At 32.2% G+C, this 17640-nt stretch overlaps 1 protein-coding gene across 2 annotated transcripts in view; it reads left to right on the forward strand.

Annotated features, from left to right (window-relative positions):
* Positions 1–469: 469 nt before the first annotated feature.
* Positions 470–17640, forward strand: part of abs (ATP-dependent RNA helicase abstrakt) — a 72221-nt gene continuing 55050 nt past the window's right edge. The window contains exons 1-3 of one of the 2 annotated variants that reach the window (XM_035358450.2): positions 512–632; positions 3713–3831; positions 10816–10905. In XM_035358450.2, the coding sequence (XP_035214341.1) occupies positions 3823–3831; positions 10816–10905 (99 nt within the window). In that variant the 5' untranslated portion in view covers positions 512–632; positions 3713–3822. Of the gene's footprint in view, positions 633–3712; positions 3832–10815; positions 10906–17640 lie in introns of both variants that reach the window. The other variant, XM_035358443.2, reaches the window with a different exon arrangement.

Raw genomic sequence — 17640 nt, forward strand, 5'->3', positions numbered from 1 at the left:
CGCACCCCCAGTTACAGCCTGCTAAATGTTCAGGAATATTATGTCTATTTGAAACACGTTCGATAACCTGCTCAACATGAAGGTCCCCCCCCCCTTAATTTATTATCAAAAGTCACTCCTAGATAAGTAAAGTTGTCCGTGTTGGTAATCAAAACTATAACTCTGAGCCAAACATTTTATGGGTTAGAGATAGACTGTGAAATTGTTTTTTCAAATTTGCAGTCATATTCACACTAATTCGAGAGGGCCTTATTTAATCGACTTTCAATAAGGTTTTTTGCACAGTGCAAGCAAATAGTAGACAATTAATACTCATCAGCAATTAGTAGACAATTAATACTAGAGAAGAAACTAGATCATTGATATATAGTATATATTAAACAAAGTGCAACTAACTTTAAAATTTATTAAAAATTTTAAAAGAATTCTTTCCCTACATGAAAACTTGGGTGTAAAGTGCACCAAAGAGCTCATTGAAATAAATGTGAAACGAGTGTTTTTTAACGTGATTCGTTATTGTTTTACCGTGATTTCAATTTTTTTTTTTTTTTTTTGAGTATTTACTGTGAAAATTATTTAGTATGAGTGACAGTGATCAAGAATCGGATTCACATCTAGATGGTCCTAGTAAAGTATGAAAGTTTATAAATGATTTTTAGAAATACCGTATCGACTTGAATATAAGGTTATGTTTTCTTTCCTAAAAGGGTTCTGTTGTGGTACCCATTTTATATGTTCAACGTAACATTTAAAAAGTGTATATCAAATAGAATTTATCACTAGTCTCCTCGCTGTTGCGTTAAAAATAAATATATTTACTTAGTTCCATCTCGAGGTTATAAGTCTATGCTTTATCAGGGTTATTGAGAGAGTAAATTAGTTATGTTAAGCTATTTGCAATGTCATTTTGAAGCAAAGAAGATATATCCGTGAGTGAGTATTTGCAAATTACTTTTAAAAATGTAGTGTTCATTTTATAAGGAAGCAGTGTGGGTTAACTTTTTTTTGTACTTACACAACATCTTTCATATGCTAATTGACTAGCATTAAATAAACATGCATTGTTTTTAAAGTAATGTTTGTCATCATTACTATTACTGCAATTCAAGTTTTATAATATTATCCTCTTCACACCCGAAGTTAAAATATTTAATTTAAAAATAATTCATGAAGTTTATATGCTTGCTTTCTGTCTATAGATGGGAAAAAAGGGATTTTTTTTGGTACATGTATATTTGGGAACCAAAAAATTTAGGTACACATATGTGTACCTTGGGATTCGAATAAGTAAATAATCTCATATTTTAACACTTATAAATTTTAGTATTTAAAGCCGTCATTAGTTTAAAATGTGAAATAAAACATGGACACAATAACATCCTAATGTATCATTGTTTTAATAATTTTAAGTTACTTTAACTAATATTTCATCTTTATCAATACATTATTTTGTATGAAACTTTTCAAAATAATTGTTTTTAATACGCATAAATACATTTTGCATTTGATACGGAATGTTCTTGTTCTTTATGTGCACTCTGGCATTCTATGTTTAGATGCATTTTTGTTATCCATGAGTCTTGCTAAGTGATTTACACCATCCGGACTCGTGTTCTTTACTGGTTGAGAACTTACTCTGCTTTCTTAAGGTATTCTTCCTCACCTGAACTTGAAGGGAGTCTTAGCCTCTTTCTATTAGTTATTAAATTTCCATCATATCTGCGCAATGCTGATACATCTAGCATGCGATATTCCATGAGGAATTTAGTACCCGTAAGATTATTTCGCTTGTAATAGTGGAAATGCATCGCCCAACACTTTGTTATCACCAAATCCACAAAATGGGAGAAGATTCAAACTGCCCCCTCCCCTTTTTTTTTTTTTTTTTTTTTTTTTTGTCATCTCAATACACCGATAGTACGTGAAAGGAATCATTTGCTCTTCCAAAGAAATGTTTTGCGGTCAAGGCAAAATAAGGCATTTTTCCTTGATGGGATTTAAAAAGGTTTGTACTTTCCAAAGTTTATCATCATTTACATGGAATGCTAAATTAGCTGCAAAATGAAAATTTTGGGGCAGAGTGAATAGTCTTTCTCTTGCCATTGTTTCATGAAAACATCTTATTGATAGGTTTCGTGACTAATATAATTCTGCTTGAGGGAATTTCAGTGTGTCAATCCAAGTATTGAGATCAATAAGTCGCATTATTTCATTTGCGTTCGTGTTTACAGATTTATATTTCTGATGAACATACTACAAATTAGTTTGGGCAGCTACTTCTTCAAAACATTCCACGCTCAGGTATTCAAAACACGAAGGCCAAGGGTGTAAAAGGCTCTGGAGCATTCTAAAAGTCATCCTACAAGCATGTTAACTTGAGTTACTATTAGTTATAACTAATAACATGAAATAACAAAGAAATTACCAACAATAAATTACATTAAAAATATAAAATCAGGTCAGTAATAGCTATGCATTGTCTTTATTTTAATGGGTCAAAGAATATGAAGAGTAGAAGTCTAATATTATGAATATTACATTTTAATTCAAAAATAAAACGAGAAAAGGGTAAAACAAAACCTGTAAAATACAAATAATTTAAGATTACAGTTACATACTATATGTATATAATCAGTTATGCCATCAGTGAGCTGTTTATAAAACATAAACTTCAGAAACAGTAACTGAAATTATGTAATATTAAAAAAGCATATGACAGTAATCAGCTGAGCCTAATTTCCCTAACGGACTGACGTCCACGTATGTGGACCTATACATATTTCAATGCATTGCCACAAAAAATAACTTTGACGAACAAACAACAACGTTAAATAAAAGCTCTAACCTAAATAGCTCTAAATATTCACTTTAAACATTAATTAAATTATTAATTAATTAATTATTACTTACGTTTTCGAAGACTTTTCGACGGCGCCATTTTTGCAAAACAATCCGCTTGTAGCTCTGATTGCTTCAAAAGTATGCACCTGCTCTGCCATCCATTGGTAAAAATGAAAAGCTGAAACATCCCTGTACGTGGGAATCGAGTTACAATAGAGTAAAAGTGTACTGGAATTTTTCCAGCATTGCAAAATTGAAGGTCCACATATGTGGACCTGTGGAGTCAAGAGGTTATGGACAAGATTGTTAATCTGAATGTTATTAATTTAATTACTGGTAACCGTGGTTTGTTAATAATATAGAAGAATTTTTTTATTTGGAATGTGCTGTTTAAATTGAAAGGCCTGATTATATGCCTTACTTGTAGTATTTGGATGCTTTTCAATTGGGCAGATATAAAAAATCATTGTCAAGATTAAAAACTCTCTAATGTTACATCCGTATCATACTTTTGTGATTGAAATTTAATTTAAACTGTGTAGTTGTATTTTGTAATAATTCACATTCTATTAACTGAAATGTTACTATATTTGCTAAGTTGTAATTTACACCTGGTTAATGGTAAAGTACTTGGTTTCTTTTCCTGAGATGGTTGAGAAATTAGGTATACTGAATTTTGTGTTTGTGTGAATCATATGGTGAATAAGACTGCTTGTTTGCTCTTGATTTGTATGCTTTAATTATACAAAGTACTTATATCATTTTTGATTAGTGATAGTTAACAGCAAATGAGGGCACCAGTTTTTTTACCAGGGGTCAACAGATGCTGCCCTTTGATTGTAATTTTCTGTAAATGAAATACTCTTTCAAGGTGCAGTGCTTATCCAGCATCAGTGCTTGAGCAGATTTGTGAGAACTGATTTTTACTACATAGGCAGCTGTTCTATGAAGGGGTAAAGAAAGACCTTTTGCCCTTTAACAATGCTTGTGGTGAGTTAGTTACTTTTATTGTTATTTGCTTGGAATGTAGTTATGTGAGAACTATTAAAATGAAAGCTAGCGACATAATGTATGCAAAACTTGAGAAGACAAAGCTAAGGAAAAAGCTGTTGCTGCAGTGGAGTTTTAATGAAACTTTGGTTTATCATAACTTTAAAATTTTTTGGTTACCCTACAATAATAGCTGACATTTTATTTTAATACTGTTTTATTTAGGAAAATCCGCACTTTGCCGCTCCTCTTATGGTTCTTGACAAAATTATGTGGCTAATCTTTGGAATATGGTAACAGGTAGTTTGGTGACATTTTGGTAAGGCGATAAAGGTTACTAGCTAGGACTTTAGCAGTGTACATGGATAAAGTCAAGAGTGTGCGCAATGCCGTTTTTGGGCAATTCTGGGATGTTTTTTAAGTGAAAATAGGTTGACGTGTACATGGATACCGTGTATGTGCAATTCTTAAAAACGCGGCAAGCTGTTTGCGATTTTGCACTTTCTCCCAATTTTGCACCTAATCTTCATCATGATTAAGCACTTTTGTTCCATAAAAGTTCTAGCTAAGCGTAATTCGGCAAACAAAATGGCATCCAAAAAAAAAAAAACACTATCAGGTTGCTGTAGCAGGGTTGGTCGCCAAATTTTCGCCAAAAATCGCAAAGTTACCATAATCTAAAGATTAACCAATTATGCTTGCTAGACCTCTATCAACTGAACAAAAATGCTTTACCTTTGTGAAAATTACATTTTTCAAAATGCCTATTAGCTGAAATTGCAATTGAATTTTTATTGCTGTAATACCGGAACAGTTATGTACGAAAATCAGTTTTCTCAGATAAATTTATGTATTTGTAACATTGGAATAAAATCTAGCATAAATTACAGAAATACAAGATTGTAATGAATTTTTTAAATCTAGAAAATAACATATTTGAAAATGCCTAATCACTAAAAAATATGAATAGAATGCATATTTGTGTATATTCATTGAGCATGTTTCCCTTTTCAAGGATGAAATGTATATGCACATATAAAATATATGTGAAATTAGATTTAAAACAGTTTCCCTCAGATGTCCACTGTAAAATCATTAAAAAAGTCATCTTGAAATTTTAATGTAAAGATTAAAAATGATTGGAAATATCTAATTTAAAATATTGAAGTAATGAAACTTAATTTGTACGGAAGTTCATTTGTATTAACATGGTTACTGTGAAATGCTAAAAGGTATAAATGTATAAATGTACACTGCGAAAAAAAAATGGGACAGTTCTATATCTCCCGTTCTGCTGGGCTGATTGACAAAATTCAACTTGCGTTTTTCATGTTTTGAAAGCGCGACTTAGGATATGTATTAGATTTATATATAACATTGTTATGTAGTTATTTTGACACAAAACTAGACTTTTTCTGAAATGACATGCCAATTTTTTTCCATATTTCAATTCTATGACTCATAATTTTTATAAATTTTGAATTATAAACTGTAAACTTTTTACCATCATCTTAAAGTAGACGTATTTCTAAGCATACCTGCAAAAAAATTACAGTTTTTTTATTCAAAATTTTCGAAGATGTACGTGAATTTATATATTGGCATGTTTTGAAATTTGGCATATTTGTTGAAAGCAATGAAACATCAAATGTGGTTTAGATTCTGTGTTAAAATTATTTGAAGGTAGGAATGATGTGACTTTTTTTTAGCTCATGCACAATATAAAACGGTAGGAGCGAGGTGCTTTTTGTTCGGCTCTGCCATAATGGAAGGGAAAGGAAAATAGGTTGCCATATATTAAGAAGTTCGCCAAGTGAGTTGTTCTTGGCGCAAATTGAAGACATTGCGCCGAGATGAATTTTTGAATTTCTATGTAAATTTCGCAACAAATTTTACAAAACTTAATATCTAAGCATAATTTGAATCGTAAAATTGAAATATGGACAAAAATCGGTATGTTATTTCAGAAAACATCTGATTTTGTGTCAGAATATCTGTATTAAAACAGTGCTATGCAGTGCAGTGTAATCTAATATGTATCCTGAGTCACACTTTCGAGACATGAAAAATGCAATTTGAATTTCAATCAGCCCAGTAGAATGGGAGATATAGAACTGCCTTCCTTTTTTTTGTGCTGTGTACATACATGAGATAAATAAACAAAATCTCTGTAGTTATTTAAAACATAGAATTGATTTGGTATCTTATCCAATTATAAAATCTTGTTCACTGTGGAAACTGGCAGAGATCACTGCAAACTTGGGCTGACTATTCTGACTGAAGTTTAATTAATTATTTATTCCTGAACTTATTTTGCTGATTATTTGTCTAAATATTGGCTGACTAGGAGCTTGCTGGCTTTCTGTTTAACAAGGATGGTAAAGTATTCAGCTAAGTTTTTTTCTCATTTTTCCTTTTTCTTGTTGAATTATCTTCATCTCCATTTGAAAAAAAAAAAAAAAAAAAAATTCTCATTTAAACCTTTTAATTTCTATAGGAAGTTAATTTCTGTAAAGTTGTAAGAAAAAATTAATTTTTCTTGCTATAGAAAAAAGGAAGCTCTTAAGATGTTATTCATGTAATTAGACTTTTAACTGGTTCTAATTATAGGATAATAGACAATAACTGTCTTTAAAAAAGAGAGTGGTTAATCTTCGGATTATGGTAACTTGGCGAAAATTTGCCAACCTGCCCTGCTGCAGCAACTTGCTAGTTTTTTGGGGGGACACCATTTTGTTTTCACGAACTAAAGGCATGCTTCTTTTTTTTTTTTTTTTTTTTTACTCAACATTTTTTCCAACAATCTGCTAGCCGAATTACGCTTATGCTAGAACTTATCTGTAATATCCTTCCTTTCACACAATCTCATTTCATTCCCACATGTTGGACATTCATACTTACCTGCAATTAATCCTACTCTCATACACCATTCAAGCAACTCTTTTGGATGATCACATAAATGCAATAAAAATTTAGAATTTACTTTAGAGAGGGCCATGGGATCCAAATATTAAGCAACACTATTTCACACAAGATACAAGATGGAATGAAGCTGAACATACAAAATGGTATGAAGTACTGCAGATATTTTTGCAAATTTCCTCTATTTTTGGATTAAAGAACTCTGATTCGTCCATAAATGTCCCATGCTGGAAGGAACTTGCTTATCTTGTGAGCTACATCTTTCAGGCAAGCACATCTCACTGTATATGTGTGGTCATATTATTTTGGCTGATCAGTGTAGATACCATTCTATACATTAATGATTTGGTGCAATTTGAGGATTATTGCAATTTTTTTAAAAGGTTGCCAGACTATTGAAATTTAATGTAAGTGGGCAAACATTATTGACATATCAAAAGAAAATATTCTTTAGAAATTTAAAATACAAATTTTAATTATTAAAAATATATAAAAACGCATTTTTTGGAAAATCTTTCAATAACTTTTTCCGCACTGTTTTTCTCTCCATGTACACATCAATCTGTTTTTGCTTAAAAAGCACCAGATAATTGCATACTGGCTATCTACCAAATGCATCTCACCATTATTCCCTTTAGTGATTTTGCAGCAAAATCCTATATTCCTGTAGAAATTTTACCTTGGTTTCTTCCGTTGCTGACAAATTTCACAAGCATTTTTTTTTTAAATTGGGTTTAAGGTAAAAAATACCACAGTGTGTGTGTAAAAACCATTTGAATTTGGGATACAACAAAAGGAATGCATATGAAAATGGTGGCATTGCTTAAAGAATTGTTATGAGAATGATTGCTTCAAGAATTGTTATGCACTATGGAATGAGAATTTTTATGTTAATCGTTATGGTGGGCCAAAAAAAAAAAACTTTGGTAAAAGTATATTTTAGGGTGTACCCCTTGGCGATTTTTGGCGGTACATGGATACCGAGTTTGTGCAGTTCTTTGACTTGTTATTTTGGCTTGCAAGACAAAACTTGCAGCTACACAAAGCCAAAATAACAAGAGAAAGAATTGCACGAACTTGGTATCTATGTACACATTGACCTATTGTCACTTAAAAAAAAATCCCAGAATTGCACAAAAATGGCATTGTGCACTCTCTTGACTTTATCCATGCACTCATCGACCTATTTTCATTAAAAAAAAAAAAAAAATCAGAGACTTTCATAAACTTGGCTTTGTGCACTCCCTTGATTTGTCCATGTACACCTCGAACTATATTCACTTAAAAAGTCAAAGGAGCAGCCAATTAAAAATATATAATCTGAATAAACTACATTTTAAATCAATGAAATAACATAAAAAAGGAAATTCATCTTACACAACATGAAGGAAATATCCACTTACCTTATTTACGAATTTACGGATCTTCAGTCAAACGCAATTCCTTAAGAGCATCCAAACACTTCCTAAAATTATCTGAACTAGAATCTGTATACTGGTGTAGCCACATAAATTCACGAAAATAAGAGTAAAAAATATCTGATGTTCGACTATACGCATTTCCTTCCTCCAAACAGGACACTTAATAACGGCTACTAAGTAAACCTTCATTTACACACCAATCAATTAATGCTTTTTTCCCTTTCATTCCAAATTCTACAGAAACTTCAAATTAATCTTACCACATTCAGCCAATTTACTGTGTAAACCACAAAATAGCAACGTACTAATCCATCACACACAAGCCCTTACCCAAAATCCGACACCCACTTTCCAAATTTTTTCCCATGATTCAAATTCACCGCAACCAATTACGTCATTATAGGGTTTCCATAGCATTCAACTACTCAGGTTGTCGTAAATGAGACAACTTGGCGATAAATGAAACAACAATTTCACGATAATACAAGGGGTACTCTAAAGTCAACTCTAACCAAAACTCTTTTTTTCAATCTTTTTATCTTGGAAAAGTTATCTATCACCTTGCTGAGGGGTGAAAATGCTTTTTTCAAATAAAATTATATCTTTTTTTGTCCATTGCACTCAAAGTATGAAAAAATGATGAAATTTTACTGTTTTTTGTCACTTTTTTATAGTTATTAAACTTACTGCTGTTGAAATGCTATAAGTCCTAATGTAAATTTTAAAGCATGACGAACATGATAAAGTTTATCATTTGTGAAAAGAGCTCAGAAAACACAATTTTTTTGTAAAAATAGCAGTATTTGATTATTTTTTGCTACAAGTCTTTTTCAATTATCAAATATTATGTAACTATTATTGTAAACATTGTGAATGTTATGTAACTATGCATGTGATAACTATTTCACATAATTCTCATGTCATTGACAGAAACAAAGTGAGAAGATGAAAACTTGTAAGACAGAAATGATTTGTAGAATCAATCTATTAAGGAAACATTATGTGGTCTGTACTTTGAAAAAAAAAAAAAAAAAAAAGATGACTCATGTTAATTAAAAGAATTAGTGTTTTTAAAGAACTGAAAAAGTGGACCATCATCCTTCATAGCAAGAATATGCTAGTATCAGAACATATTGCCCATGTTTCTCCCTTTACAGGACTTGCTCAAAATATAGCTAAAAATATGATTTTGAATTTGATTACATATGAGACTTCCCTTGAAAAACTTCATATGTTAGGAAGCAATGGAACTGTAATTAATACTGGTTTGAAAAATGGTATTATCCACCAAATTGAATTTCACAGTGTTGAGCAAGGATCAGTTACACTCACTTAATATTCTTGCTGCTATAAAGTTATGTAAATTTTTAGAAGATTTAACATCTCATGATACCAGTCTATTTTTACACTTGAAATGATACTAAATCTAGTTTCTAGACTTTTTATAAGCTTGGAAAAACACATAAACATAAAATTACACAGTTGATACATTTTATTTTGAATTGTTGCATGCTTATCTGGTTCAAAACCTAAACCAACAAAAATTTTTGCAAATGGTCTAAAAATAGATTCTTAAGTCATCAGAACATCAAGATATCTAACTCAAAATGTATTACAAGTCATCAAATCATTAATTCAGTGGAATGCTTTCTTTGTTCAAAAGCTTGATCTTTGCAATTATTGTGAATGAATAAAGACTTATCAGAGAATGTGGTCCACACCAGTTGTTGAAAGCTCAACCGCTTTCCAAGGGAAGTATTGTGTGATACTTCATCATGCCAAAACACAACTTTGAAGCAACAGACTACATCAACATCATTTCATGGGATAGCTGCAATATCTTTTTTTCTCCACTTTTAAGGAACATTATAGATGACAACATCAGAAATCTATTAAAGACTGGGTCATCTCTGCAGTTGGATTTCCAAAGCTTCCCTTGTCACAGTCAAGCTGTAGAAGGGTATATCAAACTTGTGACCAAAGCATCTAAAGAGGTGTATGGCACTAACGTAAGAGACGGCTTGATTCGGACGACCCTTCTATCAAGATATATTATTGCCTGTATTTTCTCAAAAAACTACTTTAAGATGCACTCTTTTGAATAAAAAAAATGTAATTGATAAATATTTTCACTGTTTGTTTGCTAAAAAAAGTAAAATTATCAGGAATTATGAAATATTACTATTTTTACAAAAAGCTGTATTCTTTGTGCAAGAAATAAATAATATGAAGTTACAGGTTTTAAACTTTTTTCATGTTTCTCATAATTCACATTAGAAACAACTGCATTTCGATTATAATGAGTTTAGTAATTATAAAAAATTAATGAAAAACAGCAGAATTTTGCTATTTTACAAAATTTTGAGTATGGTGCACAAATGGAAGGTATATTTTTATTCGAAAACTTTTTTTTCATTTTACACAGCTAGATTATAGGCCGCTTTTCTGGGGCATAGTAAAAGAGGAAAATAAGTAAATAAATAAATTTTTTGGTCTAGAATATTATGGACATGGTTGCCATAGCTTGACACATTTTGAAAATTTGACAGCTTCTCTGTTACAGTGGTTGGGATAATATGTCAATACCTTGATATTAGATATATCCAAAATTTAATTAATCAAGGATTATTTCTATTTTCAGAAATGCCGCAGAATTGAAGAAGATGAAAAAGAAAGTGAAGATAGCGATTATGAGCCATATATTCCATTAAAAGAGAGGAGGAAGGCAAAAGTAAGATGAAAATATATGTTTAATACATAGAGAATATTCAAAAAGGTTTGGTAATGTTCACTTCATTTTAGAATTTATTTAGAGATGAAAAAATATTTTTGATGCATATATATACAGTCAAAAGTCATTAATCCGGACGCCCATAATCCGAAATGATCTGTAATCCAGACCTCAAAGCTTTCTGCGCGTGCGTCAACTCATAATGCGTTCATGCATGCGTGTAATACCTTTACGCATGCGCATAATATGTTTATGGATGCGCGTTTAATGCATAAAGGACGGTATAAGCTAAGCTCAAATTATCTAATTATCTATTTCAGTTAATGCTGCAGATTGCGTTGTTTCTTAATCTTCGAATTGTATCTGCTTTATTATTTTTTGCAGACTGTTAGAGCAATTTTATAAAAGTAAGCTTGAACTTTCGATTATGTCAAATAGAATTTCGATGCTGGAGCTGCCAAAGATTCTACAAAGCCGAAGCATGTTTCGATGTCCATCAAACAAAAAGTGGAATTGCTGCAAAAAATGGATAAAGGCATATCCTTTGTTTCTCTAACCATTCCAAAATCTGTGTATCAATTTCACGCTGCTCTGCGGGGGAGGGGAACGTCGCGGCGCGCAATGAACTGGAAGTTGATCTGTCAGTACTATCCTTATCTTCAGAGCAGATGTTTTTATTTTATTCGTCTTATAATTCATTACTAAATGTAGTATTTCATCTCGATGTATTCTGTCTTTGATATGATTTAAATCAAATTCATTATAAATATCACGAATGCACATCAAATAGTTTTCTGGATGCAATTTTCTAATTTCGACTATGCGTAATGTATGCTTTACACGTGCGCGCATTGAAAGAAATGTTTAATAAAGTAAACAAATAAATATTAAGCTTTTTTTTTTTTTTTTTTTTTTTTTTTTTTTTGTAAATTTTGATACCCTTTAGATCATAATTGTTCTTTATTTCATAAATTACGGTTTAATATTTTTAATTTTATAATTTCTGCATGCCATCTTACCAGATTTAAACTGATGATCTATAATCCAGAATCACCGAAGTCCCGACGAGTCCGGATTAAAGACTTTTGAATGTATATATATGTTGAAAGAGTAATGTACACAAGTCTATAATGCTCATTTAATTTTAGATATTAGTGCGGTGATTGTTGTGCTTTTGCTTAGTATTTATTATTAAAGAACATATATAAGTGATTCACATGGAATTTCTTCAGTCTTCATAATGTAGATTGTTTTGTATTATAAGGTTATTATTAATATCCTTTTTAGTCTGTAAATGGAAAGAGTAAACTTAAAAAATGGGATAAATATTATAAGTCATGATCTCTCATATGATTGAATTCTTCAATGAAAGCAGAAAAAAGAGAATAAGAGTATTGAAATTCTAACGAAGATCAGTATTGTCAGTATACACTAAAAAATATTCTATTGTCCCAGTTGGTGATCTACCGAATTTCGTTAGTTAGTTAACTAGTTTTAGAATAGATGTTGTCATGTCTCTTTCAGACAATTATTTTTGTTTGTAAAAGCAATGTTTATATCATTTCTTTCATATGTGATTTTTCCACTGAATTTGCAAAGAGCTTTTAAAACGCCGGCTTCAAATCTGTTATCGATTTACTCTCAGATAAATTTCATGTTTACATTACAAAGAGTTGAAATAAGAAGCAAATGACATAACTGTTATCTTAACAGTGTTTATCTCTCTTCTTTCAACACTCTGCTTACAATAAATTGTTTGTAAATGAGTTTTGAAACAAATAAATATAGCAGTACAAAATCAGTTGTATTATGTCTTACCTCTTACCTCTTTCATTTACTATATGCATGAAATTCTTGATATAATCTATATCCATAACATTTAGGAGCTGACTTTCAGTTATATTAATATTGAGTAATTCATGGAAATACTTAAATCAACTAATCAAATTTTAAAAAAGAAAAAAATATTTTACCCTTTTATTTACATATTAAAAGTTTTCTTATTTATACTATAAAACACAGCAAAAGAAATAAATATTTTGCAAAACATAAAAAATTATTAATATTAAATAATAATAAATCTGATCACGCAAATTTGAAAGAGAGTTCTGAATTTTTCATTGGCTGTCTGATTGGCTGATGACACATCGAATTGTGTGATGAAATGAATGGGAAAAGAGGTGGGACTATCTATTACAAAGGTAATAACTAAGTAATAAAATTCAGTAGATTGCCAGTTACGACAATGCCCCCCCCCCAAAAAAAAGATGCCATATGAGAAATACTCCTATCAAAAAAGAAAAAAAAAAAAAAAAAAATAATAACTTTCACTGTTCACTCTCTGTTTTTCATTCTTAAATAGTAAGGCATTTTTATTCAAATAAAGTAATATATTGAAAGTAATGCAAGTAAATTAACCAAGTTGAAAAAGTGGTTAGCCGAGGAAATAAAGTAAGATTCTTTTGTTCCATTTCTTTACTGTTTACCTTGCACTATAGATAACACTGCCATTTCATTGTTGAATGAGGAATAGCTTAGTTCTCTTTCTTTTTCTTGTCCCAGAAATAATACTTCACTATATGATATTCCTCTACTTTTATCATTAAAATTCAGTACAAAAGTATTAAAAGTGATTGGAAACCACATACAGTCGAACTCCACCAGAACAAACTTTAAGACACCAAAAGTTTTATTTGCTGTAACTAATCTGATAGCAAAAAGTGTATCTCACAAAATAATGTAAAACTTTATTGATGAAGCTCAAGAAAAACACTGATTAACATTATCTTATCTTCCAAAAGAGTTGAATAAATAATCTAATTTAAAATAAAGTTATATTAGGGGTTAATTTAAGTCATTATCATGTGCAATTACTAAATTTCTTTTTCATTGTTTTTCAGTTTCTATATATGATAATAATTTTACATCATAAATTTTTTAGCATAAAAGTCATGATTTAGCCCCCTCCCTCCAATTACACATCTTCATCTAAAATACATACAGTCAAAAGTCATTAATTCGGACACCCATAATCCGGAATGATCTATAATCCGGACCTCAAAGCTAAAAACTTTCTGCGCATCCGCCGCATTGACACATGCACATAAGCGTTTACGCGTGCGCGTAAGACCTTTTACATCTGCGCATATGCGTGTGCGCAAGCGCAGAATACGTTCTTGCATGCGCGTTTTACGTATAACGGACGGTATAAGCTAAAATTATCTATTTCAGTTAATGTTGATGGTTGCGTTGTTCCTTAATCTTCGAATTAGATCCGGCTTATTATTTTTTGCAGACTGTAAGAGCAATTTTATAAAAGTAAACTTGAACTTTCGATTATGTCACATAGAATTTCCGATTCTGGAGCTCCCAAAGGATCGTACAAAACGAAAGTATGTTTCGATGTCCATCAAACAAAAAGTGGAATTGCTGCAAAAAATGGATAAAGACATGAAGAATGTGACAGAGAGGTTAGTGAAAACGAAAAAATTTCGATTGACAAGTTAGTCAGTATTCTCGACACAGCAATTACGGGACTTGAACAGCGGAACTTTGTAACTGAACAAGAAATTATGTCTGTTTATAGAATTAAAGAGAAAGTATTATCACATAAAACGAAGCAACTTAAACAACTTACATTGAAAGAAATGTTTAATAAAGTAAACAAATAAATATTAAGCTTTTTTTTTTTTTTTTTTTTTTTTTTGTAAATTTTGATATCCTTTAGATCATAATTGTTCTTTATTTCATAAATTACCAATCATATTTTTAATTTTAGAATTTCTGCATGCCATCTTACGAGATTTAAACTGATGATCTATAATCCGGAATCGCCGAAGACCCGACGAGTCCGTATTAACGACTTTTGACTGTATTTATAATTAGCATTTGTCAAAATAATGAAAGATTATGGCTTCTTTGAATGGTGAACATTTAGCAATGTTTCTTCAACATTATTATTTAATTGGCTTTTTTTACTTTTTTAACTTTTCGCTTGTATCCAAAATTTTTTCCATGTGTAGAAATTATTGAGTCTTGATTTTTCCACATGCTGCCATTGATTTGGATAAACTTTATTCAAACTTTATTTATATTTATAATTTGCATCCTTTTTTTTATTTTTTGGAATAATGCCCATTTTACCTTCAATACAGGACACTATAAGTTTGCCTCTCATCATATACATGAATTTTTAACATCGAAAATTTTCTCACATATCAGAGTGAAGAGAGTTAAATAAAAGAATATGTGATACACAGTCCAGTCACATTAATGTGACCATCTGTCAAAAGCCAGAATAACCACCTTTCGCAGAGCGGACTGCTGCGAGACGTGCAGGAAGAGAGTCACATAGGTCCCTGAAGGTGTTCTCTGGGATGTTGAGCCATGCCGACTCTAATGCCGTGGCCAGCTGCGCTAGATTACGCGGTTGAGGATCCATGGCGCGAACAACTCGATCGAGATGGTCCCACAGATGCTCGATTGGGTTTAAGTCAGGTGAGTTTGCTGGCCAGGGGAGGACGGTAAACTCATCCTGGTGCTCTTCGAACCACGCACGTACACTGGCAGCTGTATGACACCTCGCATTGTCCTGCTGGAAGATGCCATCATCCTGAGGAAAAACAATGCGCATGTAGGGGTGAACATGGTCCGCAAGGACAGATGCGTACTTGTATTGATCCATTGTGCCTTCCACAATGATCAGTGAACCTAGAGAATGCCAGGAAAACATTCCCCAGACCATAATGCTCCTGCCTCCAGCTTGGACTGTTCCGGCAATGGTTGCAGGGTGGTTCCTTTCAGAGGTTTCACGCCTTATACGCCAACGTCCATCTGTCCGATGGAGCATAAAACGCGATTCATCCGAAAACGCAACCTGTCGCCACTCAGTGGACATCCAGCTGCTGTACTGGCGTGCAAATTCTAGCCTTCGCCGTCGATGAACAGCAGTCAGCATAGGTGCACGAACCAGGCGTCTGCTTCGGAGGCCCAGACGCAGCAATGTTCACTAAATAGTACTTTGGGAGACACTTTTGGTAGCCCCTTGGTTCATTTTGGTGGTCAGTTGCTCAACGGTAGCCCGTCTATCTGCCCGAACGCATCTCCGCAACCGTCGTTCGCCTCTGTCATCTATGGCCCGTGGTGCACCACATTTGCCACGTCGCTGATTTTGGACAGTCCCATTTTGCCATGCACGGTACACTTTTACCACGGCGGCACGCGAACGGTTCACAAACTCAGCCGTTTCGGAAATGCTTCCACCCTTGGCCCGAAAGCCAATGATCATGCCCTTTTGGAAGTCGGATAAATCGCTTCGTTTCTGCATTACGCCAGCGATTGAAGTGTTTTCCGAAGCCCTCACACACCCTTTATATATACGCTCAACTGCACTGTGCTGCCACCTGCCTTCTGTGATTGGTTATTTAACTCTGACATGGAAAGTACGTGGTGGTCACATTAATGTGACTGGACTGTGTATTTTGCACTTGTAAAAAATACGGAAAATTTAAGATAATTTTGTTATTAATTTATCCCACCCAGTGTTTAATGAGAATGTATTTGTTTTTCCCAAGATATGTATGATTGCAAAGCAAAACGACTAGCTGTATAAAGAATACTTTATATCTTGAAAAATACAGTACAAAGTCTTTAATCCGGGCTCGTTGGGACTTTGGTGATTCCGGATTATAGATCATCAATTTAAATCTGGTAAGATGGCATGCAGAAATTATAAAATTAAAAATATGAAACCGTAATTTATGAAATAAAGAGCAATTATGATCTTAAAAAAGCTTAATATTTATTTGTTTACTTTAATAAACATTTTTTTCAATGTGCGCATGTGTAAAGCATACATTACGCATAGTCGAAATTAGAAAATTGCAACCAGAAAACTATTTGATGTGTATTCGTGATATTTATAATGATGAGGAATTTGATTTAAATCATATCAAAGACGGAGTGCATTGAGATGAAATACTACATTTAGTAAGGAATTATAAGCCAAATAAAATAAAAACATCTGCCTTGAAGATGAGGATGAGGATCTGCGACGTGCTGACAGATCAACTTCCAGTTCATTGTGCGCTGCGACGTTTCTTCCCCGCAAAGCAGCATTAAATTCACAAACAGATTTCGGAATGGTTAGAGAAACAAAGGATATGCCTTTATCCATTTGCAGCAATTCCACTTTTTATTTGTTGGACATCGAAACATGCTTTCGCTTTGTAGATCCTTTGGCAACTCCAGAATTGGAAACTCTTCATGACATAATCAAAAGTTCAAGCTTACTTTTTATAAAATTGCTCTAACAGTCTGCAAAAAATAAAAAGCCGGGTCCAATTAAAAGATTAAGGAACAACGCAATCTGCAACATTAACTGAAATAGATAATTAGATAATTTTAGCCTAGCTTATACTATCAGTTATACATTAAACGCGCATGCGTAAATGCATATGCACATGTGTAAATTCATATGCGCATGCGTAAAGGTATTATGCGTTTAAGAATGCGCAGAAAGCTGTAGCTTTGAGGTCCGGATTATAGATCATTCCAGATTATGGACGTCCGGATTAAAGACTTTGTACTGTATCTAAAGAATGTAAAAACCCTGTTCAACAGTGTTTTAAATATTGAAACAAAACAAACCTATAAGAATAAAAAATTTCCATTCCTCTTTAAAAAAAATAAATAAAAAATAACCTGTATACACTCAACCTAAGCTCATAAAAATAT

The sequence above is a fragment of the Stegodyphus dumicola genome, chromosome 3 (assembly GCF_044657685.1).
Source record: "Stegodyphus dumicola isolate Sdum_Otavi_A_Nest chromosome 3, ASM4465768v1".
NCBI classification, from domain to species: Eukaryota; Metazoa; Arthropoda; class Arachnida; order Araneae; family Eresidae; genus Stegodyphus; species Stegodyphus dumicola.